This window comes from Amblyomma mixtum, chromosome 3 (genome assembly GCF_055824585.1).
Source record: "Amblyomma mixtum isolate Tamu chromosome 3, ASM5582458v1, whole genome shotgun sequence".
Classification (NCBI taxonomy): Eukaryota; Metazoa; Arthropoda; class Arachnida; order Ixodida; family Ixodidae; genus Amblyomma; species Amblyomma mixtum.
Window position 1 is genome coordinate 417,286,577 of NC_143014.1, and position 19,436 is coordinate 417,306,012.

At 47.6% G+C, this 19,436-nt stretch overlaps 1 protein-coding gene across 1 annotated transcript in view; it reads left to right on the forward strand.

Annotated features, from left to right (window-relative positions):
• Positions 1 to 5,785: 5,785 nt before the first annotated feature.
• LOC149357775 (anaphase-promoting complex subunit 10-like) overlaps positions 5,786 to 19,436 on the forward strand; it is a 29,455-nt gene continuing 15,804 nt past the window's right edge. The window contains exons 1-3 of the mRNA XM_089577973.1: positions 5,786 to 5,897; positions 11,341 to 11,447; positions 11,535 to 11,697. Of these exons, the coding sequence (XP_089434099.1) occupies positions 11,345 to 11,447; positions 11,535 to 11,697 (266 nt within the window). The 5' untranslated portion in view covers positions 5,786 to 5,897; positions 11,341 to 11,344. The remainder of the gene's footprint in view (positions 5,898 to 11,340; positions 11,448 to 11,534; positions 11,698 to 19,436) is intronic.

Consider the following 19,436-nt stretch of genomic DNA (forward strand, 5'->3'; position numbering starts at 1 on the left):
TACCTTTTGCATTCGTTAGTGAACAAGGGATCATTTATTCGGTTTGAGATTGTGAATTTGGGAACGCATATCTTCTCAAGTTCTTTTAATATATCACGAAATAAGCACCAGTTTTCATTCGTAGTACGTTTAGTGAAGTCGTGGCGGAAATGAGCTGCAAAGCGTGTGTTAGAATGCTATACATTTTTGGTATATCTGCACGTGCGTAATCCAGTATCTCTTTGCAGATCCTTGCGTTATCAGGGCGAGGCAAGCTGAAGCGGCAATGAATATTAACAGTGCATATTCTCTTGAAGCAATATACCTCTAAAAAAGCACCAGACAAAAGTTCCGAAATGCGGCTACCGAGTCCGGCAGAACGACGGCCGAAGAGCACGGGAGACGACCGATGTTAAAGGTCTGCAGCGTCATCTATGCGCGTCTGGGAAAATAGCCTCACAGCGAATCCGGTTGCCACTACAACTAATCTGGAACAGTATACTTGAGAACATTACGCCATCGCCGCAGCTTTTTTTAACATGCCATTTATTACACTGAAAATGAATTCTATTTACATAACTATTTACAGAGCTTTTAGGGAGCGCCACGAAAGACATCTCATAAAGACAGTGCAGCAGAGCACTATAGACGGGAGGTAAGGCTGAGAACATCAGCAAAAGGGAGTGCCGCTCAGGTTCAGATTCGGGCGGTACATATACTTCCCTGAGATGAAAAATCACTTTGCAGAAATCTTAACATCCTGCCTGATCGAATTGCCAGGCTATCGAGCTCTGCTTGCAATGACGTACTCTTCGTCATCTACCCGCGTTCGCGCGTCTTAAGCTCCCAGCATTCCGAGCAGGGCAATCAAATGCTCCGGAGCTCCGCCTACAGGATTGCGAGGGTGGATACGCAGAGACCTTGCACTTGCATAGGGGAGCTAGAATTAGATATCCACCACCACACAAAGCCCTTACAAAGGAGGAAGCGACCGGCTGGCGCAGATTACAGACCAACTCCTTTCCTAACCTACACATACTTAATAAGGTGTTCCCGACACAATACAGAGCCACCTGCCCTTGGTGCGATGCCACACCTACACTTTATCTTATCACGTGGGAATGCGAACGCAACAAAGCATTCCACCAACACGAACACCCGAGTGCGGAGCAATGGGAGAGTCGGCTCACCAGCGGCGAGCTCGCGACCCAAAGGGCCTTAGTGCAGCACGCGACTGATGCAGCATGACTCAGTGGAGCGTTGGAATAGGGGCCCACCCTTGCTGACGAGAAGCCTCAAGTCGCCAGCGCCAGAGAAGACGACGGAGACTTCACAAGCGCGAAACCCTTGAAAGATCCAATAAAGTTTTCACTCACTCACTCCCAGTCTGTCGTGCTGTAGTTTGAAAACGTGGTCTTCATTATCTTCCATCCGTGCGGGTGGAAGCGCCGTCAGACAAGCATGCAGCAATCCGCACGAAATGGCGGGAGCTTAGAAGCAGTGAAATTCATTTGGAAGACAATGCTATCGGAACGTCACCGGGTAATGATAATTAAGCGACGTACAAACTTCCCTTGTTCTGAGTCGAGTTAGTGCTTTGCAATTATTGTAATTGCCGTGGTAAATGTCACTGCATTATTTTCTGAATGTTCGCGGCGTATATTAGCCTCCCTACAACGAGAAAACAACGCACTGACTAACTTTAGCAGTGGATATCGATAACAATCAAATGTTATAAGTGCAGGGTACATGTATGAATGCAGTGCGTGCCAGAAGTGAAGGAAGAGTGATATTATGATGCTCAACTCATAACTGTCTTGGTTTTGTCTCGTGCATTAGCTCAAACTAACGCGCAAATACAAAAATAAAAACATCTAGCCTCTCGTCCAACTGTGCCTTGAGAGCTTCTCTTATATTGCTATTACTCAGTAATATCGCCAGAAGCTGCCGGCTAGAAAAAAACTTATAGAAAATAAAAAAAAAAACTACTGGGGAGGCTGAGGGTGGGTTGACGATTTGTGGGAGAGCGGAGTGGTGGCCAGTAATTTTTGCGAATTGAGGGTAAAGGAGGGCCGGTTAATTTCTCAAAATGAGGGCGAGGGTGAACGAGGTATTCAAAAGTGACGGTGAAGGACGAAGATAAAGATTAGCTCATTTGCCCACCATTGGTCACAAAAAACAATTATCGCTAGAAAAGGAAATTGTGGTTTCTGTGGATCCTGCAAAAGAGTGGTTGGGTGGGAGCCCCTTCAGACGCGCTGCGTGCCGAGACAGGCAGAACCCGATTGGCGGCCGCACGTGGGTCTTGTATTGTGTGAGTTTCATGTACCTGCGACGCAGCCCATTAAAGGGGAATATTCTTTCCATGCTTGCCGGTACAGCGGTACAGTGAAGCTGCACTTAATTCATAGAGGAAAACAAAAAATACACTCTATTAGAGAACTCAGTGCATGCATAATCCTCACACGAAGGTCAACTCTTCAGCTCGCGAATGCAGTGGCATGCGTGCTGTGACCAGTTTTCAACGAAGTCATCGAATGCTTCTCTATGGCGAACATTTCGGACTACAGAACATGGTTCCCGTCGTCCTGACGCAGCGGACATAGCATGCTTCGCTGCTAACTCAGCTCCGGATGATTGCGCAGAGAAGCAGCGCGGAAGTTTTTTCCCAAGTATGATGTGTTGCCCCCAAGGATCACAGGAGCCTACTTGGCGGGCATTCCATTATATGTCCATAGACAACCATCTACAGCCGACGCCTAGAGAACCGCAAGCCCATTTTCCATGCCTGAGTTGCTTGCAGCAACAGATGAGGCCCGTCGGAAGACTGCACCCGGTCTAGACTCCATTCCGTACGAGGTGTACAAGAACTTGAGTTCCGCTGTACTGCCTCAACTCCTTGCCACAGTTAACAAGGTATGGATAGAAGGCGTCGTACAAGAAATTTGGAAATCGGCTATTGTGATTCCCCATCTCAAAGCCGAAAAGCCGCCGACAGACCTCGGTAATTTTTGGCCTATATCCCTTACGCCCACTTTGTGCAAGCTTACCAAAAAAATGCTGGCCACACGACTGCCGTGGTGCCTTGACGGTTTCTATCAACCCGCCCAAATAGGCTTTCGGAAGTCCATACAATCATAAGATGAATTGGCTGTCTTGGCGTCAACAGTTCTAGCATCAACTGGCAGCAACAATGTACAGTCTGTCAAAAGTAACCAGGCTGCATGGTTTGCTTCTAGCTCGTACAGTGGAGCCCTTACAGCATCCCTGAAGCTGAAATGGTCGTTAAAGGTAAGGACTGAGGGTCTTCTTACCTTCCAAAACTTTTTGATCTTTAGGAAAGCCACAAGGGCTCCACTATACAAGCTAGAAGCAAACAATGCAGCCTGGTTACTTTTGACAAAGACTACGTACCGTACTGGCCATAAACTTTGAAAAGGCGTATGATAATATTAGTCATGCTGCTATCCTGGAATCCCTTGACATGCTGCATTTCCCCGTTAGAGTGCGCAATTTTGTAGAATACTTTTCGGAAGGCCGACACTTTGCCATACGCCTCAGTGGTGAGGCCATCGGATCCTTTGTGCCTTTTCGCGGTGCACCCCAGGGATCGGTATTGTCGCCAACATTAGTTAATCTTACTTTTATCCCCTCTGCCTGGCGCTTATATGGTGTGTCTGAAATTAAGTTTTTATTGTACGCTGATGACATCACTGTGTGGAGCAGCCACCACGACCTGTTGACTCAAGCCTCCGGCCTACAATCAGCCATAGCTAATACGTCGAGTTGTGCTTCTTCCATTGGTCTTCAGCTTTCAGTGAGGACAACTGCGTACGTGTTAGTATCCAAGCGCTGGGGACGCCGTAAACTCGCTCTTACACCATTTCGTCTCCATCTACCTGGAGCTCCACTTCAAGAAAGTTCGACCATAAAAATCTTCAGCTTAACAATACACGAATCCGGAACAGGGTCTGCTTGGTTTTGTCGAGCTAAAAAACAAGGGATTCAGGCGTTACGTCTGATTAGACGCATTGCTCCTAAAACAGGCGGCGCCCGCTCCCATGTTGCGCGGCAGTTGGTGCGGACGGTTGTGCAAGCGCGCCTTGTTTACCAAGCCAAATTCCAGTATTTGACAAGGACTCAAGGGAATCCCCTTGAAGCTGTTAATCGAGAGGCAACGAGGGTCATCACTTGTCTTCCACGTGTCGCGCTGTTCGTGGCGCTTCAAGAACATGCGCAGCTGAGTACACTAGATGAGCAGATGCAACAAAGACGTTATGCTCGCCAGCTTAAGACTAACCGTGTACCACGCAACGTGTGCACTCAGGGCGTATGCTTCATCGCACTCCATTCTACAGCCGCGTCTTCCAGTTCTCCCTCACAGGCATTTTGTGCAGCTAAGCCAGAACAAACCAATTGATCTACGTCGGCCATCACCTACCCTCGCGGCGGCGTCGTTTCGCGAACGAATTACAGAAAAAGACGCCCATCTGCCGCATGGCTCAATCGTTTTATACGTTTACGCAAGCATCTAGGCCATCGAAACGACTGAAATTTACTGCCATTGCAAGCCTGTCCTGAACAAAACGTCCAGGGTTCTCCTCCCAGAACCTCCTTCCTCCTTCTGTGCGGAAATGCTTGCGGTTCCAGAGGCACTTTACTCTGTGGTCGCCGTTCGCCTGCTACCTACGGCTCGCATTGTCATCCGCACCAACGCCCTTCACGTCATACGCCTACTACGACACGTCAGTCGCACCCCAGGCAATTTCCAGGACATCCATCGCCTCGCGGCACGCATCTCGCAGCAAATCCGTATTGAATGCGTCCCACGAGACCTCCTGAGCTCGCAAAGCCGTGAAAATTCGTCGACCCGCCTTGTGACACCAACCTCATCTTGTGACCCCAACTCTCGATGACACCACCCTCCTTTTAACAGGAAAGAAACACCTCTGGCGCCGCACACGTGCTCTAATCCCTCCGTGTGCGGTAACCCTCCCCCGTGGTCTTACCCGTGCAGAGGAGGTTGCGCTTCTTAGCATCCGGGTAGGGGTTGCCCTAACTCCAGCCGTGACATGAAAGTAGCCGCAATTCGAAGGTTGGTACCCGCCCGGGTGTTCAGTCTGCAAGATCCGAAATCTTGAGGCCGAAATTCACCACCTGCTGTGGGTTTGCCCGGCGCTGAAGCCGACAAGAATTCGGCACCTGTTGGCAAAGGGTCCTTCGCCCAACAATATTGCTTCATACACCGCATGAACACAAGCACCTCATCATCGTTCACTGCTCGATTTCTTTAGATTAGGGAATCTTTTCTCATTTATACAGACATCCTATTCTATCATTAGATTCAGTTTTATGCGCTGAGGCTATCAACACCACTTAATTAAAAAAAAAGCTCTTCAGTACGGAGTCAACGTTTGTAAGCCGTCTTACAGCGATAGCAGATGCGGGGCCTAGCAAAACTCTTTCCGTTCAATCTATTATGTTTTATTAAACCACTTACTTACGCATTTTTCTCTTGCCGTCGGCGCCAGTCTCTTCCTCTGAGATCGTCTAGCACCGGAACCATCTCGTATTCACAGCGGACGTGCCATGTACGGCTGTGTGGGGTCTATGCGGAGATTTGCTTTTGTTCTCTCCATGGAAGAGGATACCCTTCGCGTTAGAGGCCCCTTCTCGCCACGCTGGAATCCCGTGACGCGAGGGGAGGGGTGGGGGGAGAAGACAGCCGAGCGATGTATTTGTATCTGGCTTTTTCCTCCCCTCTTCCTCTGCAGGTGTATCGCTGCGGCAGAACCGCACCAGTACGCTGAGCTAAGGGTCGTCAAAGAAGTGCGACCTGCCAGCCTCTCTTCAGAACACCCTCGACGGTGGAAACGGCTGGACACGTGGGGAAGAGCGCCGTGACGTCGAAGGAAACCGTAAGGCCTCCTCCGTTTACGTTCATGGGACGTTATCTTTTCATGAAGGTTGTGAGTTACCAACGTGCTTACGCGATCAAAAGTTTACGGGACGCGAGTGTGCGGAAATAAATGATTTTTGGACCCCTCACGTAATCCAGCTGCCTGAAATGCGCAAAGCAGTACCATGCGGCTGGGTTGCGAGGCAAAGCTACATTTTTTTTTTTTGCGAGAACGCATGCCCAGTAATTTTTTGATCGTGGTAGCACGGGCTGGTCCTGCCGAAAACAGGTTGAAAGCCTTGTCGATTTCTCTGTGTATTAGGTGCTCGTCTCTAGGGTGGTGCCGGCAGTCAGTACCTTCACCGTTGTCAGCAATGAGGGCTCAGATATGCTTTTTTAGCGCATCAGTGGTGGAATTCAACTGGCATGTTTATTTGCTGATACTAAACAAACCCGGACTATCTTTTTTGGTAGCATTGCTAAGAATATCTGTGGCTTCCGAGTGCAGCTCAAGGCCCGCTATGCTCGCTGTCATGGGTGTGATCCCCAACTCAAATCCTGATGGGGCCAAAATTAAAGCAGCCTGTACTATCGTTCTCAGTATGAGCTGCAACAGACAAACTGTGTGCAGGGGTCAATTCTAGAAGCACTACGAGCCCAGAGCTACTGAAATTTCCTGCATATAGCCGTTGATGCAAGAAAAATTGTTGATTGAATGTTTGCGCAAGTTGGTTGCTCTGTCTGTAAGTCGTCGCAGGCTAAACTCCTATAAACCATAAACCATATACTTTCTCATATAATGCCCATATAATGCTCACTGACACCCGACCTCGGGAACGGTTTGTTGTAGGCCTTAAATGCCGATTTCAGTATACAGGGTGTCCACGGTAACTTTAGCCAAGGGTTAAAAAATAAAATATTTGAGGTAGGCCAGGGAAAACACTTACATACATATACCAACCGGCTTGCGCATCATAGGCAATTTTTTGTTTTGCAATTAATTAATTAGCAATTCAGACAATTTTTCTAAATTCGTAAATATTGACTTTAGGCAGAAAATGTGAATAGCAAAGTTGGAGAGCAACTTGAGAAACCCCCATTACATTTGTTTGCGGTAAAGAAAACCTCACGTGTATCTTTTTTCCGAGCTCCAAAGAAAGCCGGCGAAATACAAAAAAAAAATCACGTGACTAACGCATTCGCGCGCCACGATTGTGCTGCTCTCAACCGTGGCTTGAGTGAACAAAATCAGCTGCTGGGAAGGCGCGACGACCTCAATGTGCCCGATATGTCAACGGTGATTGCGGCGCCCGCGCAAGCCAGTCTGCAAGCGTGACGGTGCAGGTTGTGAGCTATGGAATGGCCAAAGGTGACAAACACAAATTCGACCAATTTTATTCGCCGCTGAGAGTCAAAACAAGATAGGCAAGTATACTTATCTCTACTTGCCTCTCGGTGGCGAATAAAACTGGTCGAATTTGTATTTGTCACCTTTGGCCATTCCATAGCTCACAACTTGCACCGTCACGCTTGCAGACTGGCTCGCAGGGCGCCGAAACCACCTTTGACATATCGGCCTGCCGGGGCATTGAGGTCGTCGCGCCTTGCCAGCAGCTGATTTTGTTCACTCAAGCCACGGTTGAGAGCAGCACAATCGTGGTGCGCGAATGCGTTAGTCACGTGTATTTCGCGGGCTTTTTTTGGAGCTCGGAAAAAAGATACACGTGAGGTTTTCTTTACCGCAAACAAATGGAATGGGGGTTTCTCAAGGTGCTCTCCAACTTTGCTATTCACATTTTCTGCCTAAATTCAATATTTACGAATTTAGAAAAATTGTCTGAATTGCTAATCAATTAATTGCAAAACAAAAAATTGCCTATGATGCGCAAGCCGGTTGATATTCTATTTTTTAACCCTTGGCTAAAGTTAGCGGGGACACCCTGTATATGTGTAGTTAATATATCCTATAGGTGTAGCTCAAACGATTCAAGCATTCACTGCCAGCGCAGTAGTTGCCAAGTTCGTCTATCGACAAACCAGGTGAGGCGAAAGCTGGTTGACCCATGGCTCGCATTTTAGGAAATATTGCCGAGAAAAATTACGCAGTAATGAGGGAAAAACACGCAATTTCATAGTATCATTCCGGGTCAGCGCCAGAACGGATAGAGAGGTGTTGAAGAAAGCGGAAAGAGAAATAATAGGCCTTACGAGTCGGGCAGCTACACGGCTTGGTCACGAAAGACGTTGGTGCGAAGAACGGAGAGCTGCGGTATCCAGACTTCCAGGCAGAAAGAACATTTAAAAAGCATAACTTCGCATCAGTCATCTCTGCGTCAGGGGAGAGTTCTTGGCTATCCGCGAAATTCAATTGCATTTGGCACCTACAGATTCCTGAAATCCCCAAGTGCCCATATATCGATTAATCCAAGTGACTACCTAAATTTTCCGCATGTTTCAAGAGTTAGTCGGAAGCGTTCTTATTTGTTGGCAATCAGCCAAACCTGACATATCGCTCGAGACTCGAACAGTAAGAAAAGGAAACACGTTAATTGGCGATAAATTAGGCGCTCAGCAGCTCCTCGGTCTTTTGTACGCATCATTGCATCATTCAACATGACCCTCATAATGATTTCACTGCGCTCATTTAATGTTTTCCGTGTGCTTCAATTATTTAAACACGTAATATGTATAAGAATCTATATATCCTCACAGTTCCTATTCTACAACACCAAGAGGAGGCGCAAAACACTTTCATATATCTGTTTTGTGCAATCCGATCCGACAGTATTACAATCCAGTTCCTTCCCTGTACGAGTAGGCACAAGCGGTTGCGGTGTGCCAAACAGCGTATGTTTCGTCCCGTGTCTGTTTTCGCCCTCTCGTCAGGCCGCGGAGTCCTAACCTCTCAAACCACAAGTTTTCACAGGAATAAGAGCGAGACGGACTCACGAATAGGAGTTCATGCCTTCTTTTCACCCCGAAATAAGCAATGGTTACTGAACCAACGGTGCTCGCTGACTTGCGTCGAATGTTGTAGAAAAAAATTCTTGTGACACTGCGAACAGCCAGCTGTGTACACTGTCCGCGTGTATCAACGGGAACGAAATTTTACAACAGTTATTCTGAATAAAACTTTTCCACGGACCTAGATAGTAGATGGTCTACTAACAAAGAAACGTGCTTGGTATTTCTCACCTGTCTGGTAAGGATGATTACCGAACGGCCAGCACCTTAAACAATGCGGTATCAAGTGTTTTCGAGAATGGTGACTCATACACTGAATGACTCATACATCGACGTCTAGTTAGTCTATTCCATGAATGTTTGCATGCGTTTTTTGGTACTGAGTGCGTGCGGTATTGGCTTGTTTATGTTTTTGGCGTTGCCTTTTGGGTTATCGGCGCCATATACTTGTATTCCCACCCCTGTCATAGCCCAGAAAAAAATATGGGCTGCAGCATGTATACAAAATAATAAATGCACCAACACTGATCTCACTTCGAGTTATTGATCAATTCTCTATCTCCCTACCATATGCTAGCCGTTCCGGTTAGAACATATTTACAGTGTAATAAATATATTTAAAGTGTACTACATATTTTCATTTTCATCGTATTAAATGTATGCCATGTGTAAAAGTTCCCGCTGGCTGATTTGAGACTTAGCCTGCTCCTGTGAAGCGATGGTCCCGGGTGCTAACCCTTGACCAGGTCTATGCTTTCTTTAACTACAAAAGTCCTGTGGAAACTGTATAGCTTGCCTCTGTAGCCTCTGTACTCCATCTTGGAGGATTTCACTATAAAGATTTGACCGAACTCAGAATGACTGTTTCATAGCCCACGCAGACGTGAGGAATGCCTGCGCAGCTAACTGCCTATATTTTTCATCATTGCACAACATTAACTCATTTATTACCTCCGCATTCTCTGTAGGCGCTTGCCAGCGCTCGCTCAAGGTTACAGCGTCTTGTCCGGCCATTCGAATGGAAGAGGCAGCAGCGCGCGACTCGCGCTCTGGAAATGCGTTGCGGTGTCGTATTCCTTGCTTTATTTCATTTGTATGGCCTTCTAGTACGCTGCCCTGAAAAGCGGCGAATACGAGATATCGTAATCGAGTGCAAGTGCCTCGAAAACAAAGCGAGAGGCGGCTGCCAGCCACAAATGAGTCGGCAGCGTGCTGAAGCCGCGACGGCGCCTATAACGGCACACTCCCGACAACCGGTACATGTTGAAAAGGTTAGAATCCTGTATGACCATCACCATACTGTTTTCAGACACATGCATAAATTGCCAATTTTGTGTAACAAAGTGTGCAGCAGTTATACCTGCTCTCAGTATGCAGCAGAAACTTGGAGGCTAATGAAAAGATGTAATTGAGTTGAGAAGAGCGCAGCGCAATATGGCAGCGAAAATTTAGGTGTAAGGTTACACAGCAAAACAGGGCAGTGTGTCGGACAACAAACGCGAGTTAGTGATATCCTAGCAGAAATCAGAAAGAAGTAATGCTCAAGGGCAGGCCATTCAAGTAGTCTGTTCGTTGTGCTTTGAGTCCCTTTGATGAAATATCAGACTACAGCGTTTCGACCTGAATAGCGGTTCCCACGATGTGGCAGCAGTCGGATACAAATTAACATCACCACTGACCGCCACACAAAATTTCTCCATGATGAAAGGTAATCGTCTGTTGAAGGTTGTTGAAAACTAAAGAAAAAGTACACCAGCAGATGAGATTATGAGCTCAAGAATTTCCATGCCGGTGGTTTGTTTGATATAGCGAAACATAAAAAAAAACGTTTTCGTTTGCTGTTGTGATTGGTCAGCGGAGTAATGCAGGACGCCGTGGATCATGAGCGATTGTTTCCAACTGCTAATTTTCTAAACATGTATACTACTATAAAAGGGATACCTTCACGCGATGGTACACCAAAGAGGTGAACGATTGCGTTCAGTAATACTTGGTTTTATATGGTGAATTCACGGCGTTCTTAAGTTCTAAATAAATCGTGTGGTTCGAGGACTGTTTCTGGTAACAGTTGAAAAAATCTTTAAAAGGTATGTGTTGCGCCTGGTTTAAAAAGCACCGTTCCAGCATAAATTGTCCTGTTCCCGGAAGAGCCACAGAAGCGAACACGAGTCATTCATAATCATCGTCTTGTCTCATCGCATAGCAGACTGAATACTGTGAGCCCGCGGACAGGCCACATTGCCGTTTTGTGCGCTACCTTAGTGTCGTGCTTTTAGTTGTGTGCCATATATTTTCCCACTGTGGTCGCGCGCAACCCGTTTGCTTTTATTCAGTGTAACGGTAGCCACCATGCAAGCAAGGGCTTCAGAACCATACGTCAGGGAAATCTACTCACGCGTGTGATCCTAGCTAAAGCGCTGGCATTTAAGGCCGGCGCTGCGGAGAGTCGGTGCTTCCTGCTGGTTAACCCATTTCTTCCTCCACTCTCGTCTTATTAGGACCATGAACACTTCCTCTGCTCCAGACCTCTCGAGTTTGGTGAGGCAGGGCGACGTGCGCGAAGTGGGATTCGATGCTGTGTGGTCGGTGTCGTCCTGCAAGCGTGGTAAGCTATGAGGCACCTCCCGACCGTCACGAACGCCGTGTCCTGGCTGGGGATTCTGATCTCTCTTGTCAACACACTTTTTCGCAGGACATGGCGTCGATCGGCTGCGAGACAACTGCCTTGATACATACTGGCAATCGGATGGGGCCAGACCGCACCGAGTCAATATTCAGTTCCCCCGCAAAACGACAATACAGGCGATCTATATCTACATCGACTACGATCGCGACGAGAGCTACACACCTAACAGGTACTCGGATTTTGTCACTCTCATCGACAGAACTGGTTCACGCTGTTGCACAGAACGCAGAAAATTTTTTATGCGGGATGGGTCACATGGTTTTTCGGATTTTTGGTGTCACGAGCAAGTTTGCCACGTCTATTTTGTGCCCGCAAGGGTTTTCGTCCAGGAGTGCTCGTGCGGCTATCTTTGTCATCGACTTTGAGTCCAAACAAGAAGCTGCTCTGAATCATCATCACGATTCGCCGCTTTACTAACAAAGGCTTGGTGCACAAAAGCGCCTCGTCGAAACGGTGTTTTCTTCTTGCATTACTACGCTTTCCCGTTGCATTTTATATCGATGCCTCTGGAACCGTATCCAGGGGAAGAAAAGCCTTCATGTGCTGAATTTGAAGCTAGCGCTTGCAGGCACGGACGGATGCGCCACAATGCAAGAGATGCGCAGTTCGGTGAACGCTCATGCATGGCCAGAAAATTTTCAACCCCTTCCTCACGAACGCTGTCCCACGTTCCAAGCTGCAGTTATTTTAATGCTGCCACATCCTACAATGTCTGCCGGCGCAGCGTTTACGAAGAAACTGCTGGGGGTCTTGGACCTGCATCCAGCGCGCGTGGAGATGCGCGGCGGCTACGTGCGGCGACAGAGCTGCGTGAACGTGCTCCCATAGCTCACCACTGGTGAGAAAAAGAAAAGTTTTTTTAACGTGATGATTAAGTAGACGAGAATGCGTACAACTGTACAAGAGAGGATGCGTGCCACTTTGTCTAAGAAAGAAAAAAACATGTTCACCCGTGTAGGTGGTGTAAGATTTAAATATGTACGGCACCCTAATGTCTGCTGTCCATCTATTTTTTTTTTTTTGCCCGCCGCGGCGGCACAGTCAGTTTGACATTCGGCTGCTTATATCAAAGTCGCGCTACGGAATTCAGCCATTACGGCATCTCGCGATGATCGCATGCAGCTGCGCGACGTCAGAAGCGCATATTGTGCCATTGTTGAGGCAGTTCAGTGGCGCTGTCGTGTGCGGCTGACACGGCTGATAATCAGTCGTGTGCAGCTTCGTGACCTCATGATCACACAGCATGCTCAGCTAGGCTGGCACTGTTTGCTTGCCTCATCTGTCAATTCATCTGATCGTCTGCTTTCCCCGTCTTTCCTTCGCTTCCACCTTTCCCAGGATCAATGCTTTTTTTAATGCATCCTGCCCTCTCATTGTGAGGCCACAACACTGGTGCTCTACCTTCAGAATTTCACGTTGCAAGGAACGCTTATTAGCGGTAGAGAATTGGATGAGGGAACTTCAGTGATAGATATGAAAGAAGCCAGCACTCACTGAAACCAAGGAAAGCACAGGGGATTTTTTTTTGCAGGTGGTGATACATGAACACACTCTGAAAGAAAAGGCTGAACTGCTGCCGTCGTAGCACAATTGTTTGTAGGGTAACCAACGGACATGGCTCCTCTTCCTCCGCCTTTTTCCCACATTTTAGTATGTCAACTCTCCCGCTGCAGTAACAAGGAATTAACTCTTCAGCAGTACACTTTGTTAACGCTAATAATCGGGAATATGAAAGTTCTTCGTATTAGCGCCCTTTCGCCTTTTTCTCTAGTGCCTTTACCTTCCATATTCATTCATCCATGCACCGTATGCTAGCTGCTGACCATTCTTCCACCGTGCTGCTGACGTCGCTGGTTTGTATCCCTCCGGCAACATATGTTCTTTTATTTTACTTTTTACTGAGTTATCGTTCATGTAAATGGTGATTATGCTTTAAACTTCCCACTTTCATCAAAGTCAGCATTAAAAAAAATTTCTGTGCTTATCTTGGTTTGAGTAATTATTCTGTTATTGTACAATTTCTGTGTGTTTATGTCTATTTTCGCACCGTGGGTTCTGCGGAAAGCAACAGATAAAGTCGAAGCGAACAGTGTACTTATAAACGAAAATTGTGGGTATGAGGGACGCTGCAATCGACGGCTCTAGGTTAGTTCAGACAATATGGTTTTCTTTACTGGGCGCTGACATCCCGCTACCAACTGGAATTTTTGCTTTTCACCCGCATCTAAATGCGGCCGGCCATCGTGCCCACGATTTCAACCCGGGATCTTGGGACCAGTAGCCGAGGGTCAAAGCCATCGATCCACTGCGGTGTGTTCAACGTAATTAACGAAGAAGAGAGTTACAGGAAGGATGGAAAGAAGCGGGAGGTTCATTGTGACACTTTTACGATCAGGGCCATTTTACAGAGTCCGCCCAGAGCTCAGCTCCAATGTAACCCCACACGGCTGGCGTGACGCCGGAGTTATAGCGCGAGATAGATCCGAACTACGGAGAAGATGACGGATTGAGATAAGACAGAACTAAGGAGATCGCAATAGTGGGACTCAGACGTTTCGTGACGCAAAAAGCTTTCACCCGGCCTGGCGCCAAACCACCTCCCAGCTTAAGATAACAAAAAGGAGATAGAGGTACCCAGAGCTAGCGCGATTCCAGAGCCATCCCACGGCCAACGTGAGAGGTATGGTGTGGTGCTGTGATGAGGCTGCGTTATTTTGAATAAGAGGAGCAAGTGGTTTCGTATTTGTGCTGGAACTATGGCCGACACAAAAGCTGTCGGCCGCCGCCACGCGCAGCAACGCGTAAGTCGTCGGCGCCGCAGAGGATGCTCTGTCGAGCGCGCTGCAGAGTAGGAGGTCGATCGGCGCCGAAACCAGACTGAGCATCAGCGTCATACGATGAGTGCCCGCTAAACATTGGAGAAATGTGTGCTGTGCACCCGTTGAAGGCGCTACCTCGCTGACCTGCCAGGGCATTTCAACCGGGGCTATCTGCAGCTATACGTGAACGACGCCCTGGTATTTTTGAGTGACTTCAACATGACTGATATTTGTGAGAGACTTCTCTAACCTGTGTAAGCAAAACATCAAAGCAGCCCAGCGCTCAGTAAACCGGCTCTCCCAGGAAATTTACACGCTAAGCAACGAAGCTTAGCAACGTCTGTCTTTTTATTCGCAGATTAGACTGTATTATGTGACACTGAAAAGCAGCGACCGATGTGCGGATTCAGTAGTGTGTAAGTCCAAGCGTTCCAACCATAGCTCGCGCCGAAGTAACAGCTGTTGTGTTCATTGGCCTGCGCAGGTCTCTCTATAAAGGGGGGACGAAGTTTATGGTACTGCCTTTTCATGAGTTCTGGGCAGGAGGGAACAGTATGGGATAAAATTACCGCCCTCATACTAGGTCACCTACTGGCTCCCTTGCTCCCTTCTTTCCCGAGACCCAATATTAGAAATAGATGTTTTCGCTCTGGTCCTGTGTAGGACCGGCCTTTGCCAATAAGTTTCCAATATTGGGCCGATTACTGCCCTGCTTGGGTTTGTGCTCTCCTATGGCTGTGCTGCACCTTTACCTCACCCACATGGGTAACCACGCGCTTTGACACACGACCCAAACTTTGCGACGAATAACGCCCCTGAATGCCGTGAACTACACTCGCGAGTTTATTGCCACCACTCGCTTACAACCTCGTGGCCCAGCTGCATTCCATATTGTGCGGAAGTCAAAAGCAAAGGTAAAAAAACGCGATATCAACATACAGGGTATTCGAATTTACACTTTCAGGATTTTTAAAACAAATACAATGAGACTACACAAAAGTTGTTGTTTCTCAAATTGGTTATACTTCGAGGCGGACACAAACTGTGAGGATAATTGTCATCCTAATGTTAATAATTGACTAAATACAATAACCAACATTTAATTGACTGCAGTTAATTAGCATGCAAGTTTGTATTGAAAACTTCGAGGTAGTGACATTTCATGACTATTCTAGTTAGTACAATTTTAGCAAAGCGCCTGTGCCTTGAGATAGGCGCGTCTAAAATTCCAGCCCAATTCTTCTAATTACTCGTGCGAGAGCGCGCTATCCAGCATGGAGCTCCTCCCAGGTGTGATGCAGCTGTTCCCTATGGCACTCCGTCCGACAAGAATGTGCACCGACAGGCGACGGTGATTAGTCCTCGTTCTTGGCCAGGTAAACAGAAGAATGTGCGGTCGACGTGAGGCGAGCCGGCGCCGCCTCTATTTGTACAATGCCAGCCGCATCGACCGCTTCGCAATGGGAGCCGTCGGTACGCCTCATTTCAGTTAGTTGCTGAGCTGCAGCGCTAGCCGCAATGATTGATTGATTGATTGATTGATTGATTGATTGATTGATTTAGTGAAACAAGCTTTATTTCCGTCAGAAAAAGGGCGCCTCCCTCCCCACCCCTGGGAAGACGAGGAGTCCTGCGGCCGTGGATTAGAGGTTCCCAGGCAACCCTTAGTTTGTTGCGGCTTCTTCTGCCAGATGGATGGTGCGTCGCTGGATGGTAGGGTCCGCGCTTCACAGCAGGGTCTACCAGATTTCTCTACTTACGATATTTGGTCCCACCGCTGGTATTGTTGGCACGTCCTAATTATGTGGTCAAGGGTCCTTTTCGCCTCACTGTGTTTGCGCTGATCGTTGTCCCTATGCTCGGTTTGCAAGTGAAACGCCCAGACCGGGATCATGAAGGTACTAGTTTGGAGTCGCCTCCATGCGACAGCTTGTTTATTTTTTAAGCGAGAATCTGGCGGGGGTACCAATCTACATGCCAATTGATAAGGGTTGATGATTTGTCCGCAATTTTGCAGACACTCGTCGTATGCCCAGTGTGCGGGGGGCTCGACGGCTACCCAGAAGTAGAGCTTGGGCTAGCTTGTGAGCGCCCTCGTTACCATGCGTGGCAGCGTGCGCGGGTGTCCAAATTAGCTCAATTTTTCTGTTCAGAGTTATTTGGGGTAGCCTATCGTTTTCTAAAATTTTCGTCGACAGTTTTGCTGTCGCTAATTATGAACTTGGCTTGCGTTCCTACGCAAGCGAGCGTTACCCTAACTTCCTCCGCAGTTTATATGTTGCGGCCTCTGATGGCTGCCACGGAAAGCGGTGGCCCTCGGCCATCGACTACCGAGGCTACTGCCGCACCCTTTTACACTTTTATTGGTCCTCTCAAAAAAGGTAAAAAGCATAAAAGAAAGAGAGAGGATGCCTGGACCAGCAATGCTTTGCCAGGCTTAACGCCAATTCAAAATAAATTAAAAAGAACTAATTGTTCCAAAGAAGAAAAAAAATTTAAGCGAAAACCAGAGCAGAAAAAAAACTCAAAAGAAAAGAAAACAAAAGTCTCGTCACAATAAAAGCACAGCGTGCAGTCCGCGGAATAAATAATAGTAATAAAAAAAGAGAAAACCCAAGTCACTGCAAAGTCATTGTCACCGTAACAGTCGAAGAAAGCAGTGAGCGCCGGCCACAAAATAAAAATCAGAAAAATAAAAACATAATCAAGACAAAAGAAAAAACCAAAGTCACAGTCACACAGTCAAGGACACAGTCACAGTCACGCAGTCAAGACAGATTCAGTCACACAGTCATGGACACAGTCACAGTCACGCCTCGTCAAAGCCACCTACGCTCAATAAAGGACCACGGGGCGCTCCTGTGTGCAGAGCTTGGGGAAGAGAGATTAGAGGAAAGAGAGAAATCAGCGTTAATAATTTGGAATTGTACTACTTATGAGAGAAACCATTTGAAGGAGTAGAGCACAAGTAGAAGGGTTTCGGAGAAGGGAGGGGTAAACACATGGTGTGATGTCCGATGAGCAAAGAAATTTTAAGCGAGAAACTAAAGAAGCAGTAACGGAACAGTCCGGGAAGTAATGACGGATATTTTCACATAAGAATCCACAGAAACAAGTTGAAGACGGAGACAGGCCAAATCCTTTAAAATAGAACGAAAATCTACCATGTCCAGTAAGTAAAGTTATTAGAGGATTCCTGGGTAGACGAATAGGGGAATATTATGTGTATCAGGGATCTAATTGAATAGTTCAGTGCCATCATTATTCTCGCGCCAAAAAATGCTCCATAAAAGAAGTGAAGAATGATGCAAACGGGAACGCACGCAACGACGTGAAAGGATAGAAATATGTAAACTTCCAAACTGGCCGGCACTACCAGCAGCTTGGTCGGCTAACTCGTTTCCAAAAGTTCCGGAATGACCCCGGATATGAAATAAAAGAAATGGGGCAGCACCCGTTCTGCCACTCGCCGCATCGACATTGGCGACTCCCTTCGCTTCCATATTTCCGAATCTTTTGCTATTGATCTTCGGCTCTTTTAGCCTTTTTTTCTACGTTTAAATATGGATACATGTTAATAAGGAACGAAGAATTGCCATTGCGTTCCTGCTTTCCCTGCTAATTTCGACTTTTGTTTGCATCCCTCTGTCTGCTTGAGTTCCACTTTTACAAGGGTCATCCTACCCGTCTCGGTCGTACTTAGTCTAAATATAGAGACGTGCACTGCTTCCATCAATTCTGCCCGCGTGCTGTGCACCCCGAGTTCGAGCAGCCGCTCGGTCGATGTGCCCATGTGCATCCTGAGCGCCTTCGTAACGCGTCTCCGGATTAGGGAGTCTAGTTAATCTTTCTCTCCGGCCTCGTACAAAGCTACGCGATGCAAACTCTCGGGCTCTTGCGGAGGATCGCGTCAAAATAAAGACGCCTCAAGGAGAGAAACTTACTATAACTGATCCAGGCGTACGTAATAAATAGCATCGGTTACGCGACACCCTGCCTAGCCGATGGTAGCACTGCTTGCGTCATGCTTGCACATGGGCGCGCCTTATTGATTGCTCTGTCCTACTCCAACCGACGAGCCTGGCCGACCGCTTCTGCGGTTTCGAGAAATTATCGACTATTACAAAAACAGGCATGGCCAGTTCCCTTCAACGGCAAAGGGGCTGCGAGTGCTCCAGTTCGACGGCGCAAGCTGCCCTCGCACGCCGGGCTCGTGATGCGGCGGCATCCCGTACTATAGGGCTGCGGTCCAAGAAGATTCCGGCTCATCCTCTATATTCGATTAATAAAAGTTTGTTCTCTCGCTCCTACACCACGCGACTGTCAGAGAATTGCTTCCTACCCCTTTCTGTGTAGCTCTCGTTTCATCCGCGGCGCGATGCTTTTTCCAGCGTTTATCGGCTCGACCGGCACCTTTGCTCGCTGTTCGCCGAGGTGGGCTGAGGCATTCTCTCTGCTTACAGGGTCTGTTCTGGAAGTAGTAGGACTGGTTTTTTCCTGGGCCAACGGGTGGACGAGAGGCGGTCTGCGCGTGCAGGATCTTTGAAGGGGGAAGTTGAGTTTCCCCTTCAGGTGGTGACGAGAGTAAACACTTGTTGGTGATGAATGGATGGTTCGGAGTCGCAAACAGTAACGTTACTCGATGGCGGGACAAGAAGGTTAACTATTTATTTACACAAAATAAACGAGAAGAAACAAGCAAGGAGAAAACTATTTACAACATGACTGACACGTTATTACGCAAAATCAGCCCCACTTCACCGGGAGCGTTCCGTTTTAAACCTTCTGTCTCCGCCCTTGGCGGGGACAGCAACCAATCAAATACTGGGGAAAGGATGCGAGCCAATCAATTGCCTAGGAAAGGAGAAGTTTCGAGCATGCACACAAAAATTACGAGGAACTTTAGCGGCTAAAGTGGTGAAAGGCGAAGCCTGAGAGCTGCATTCTGCTACGCGATTGTTCACTGCACATTTTGTTGGTGCATTAATTAACTGCCAATTAATGATGCTTAAGCTTCGCCTTTAGGAGTGGAACGCGACAGCGTGTTGTAGCGCTGCCACGGAGTCAAAGGAACGCCGCCACCCGTTCG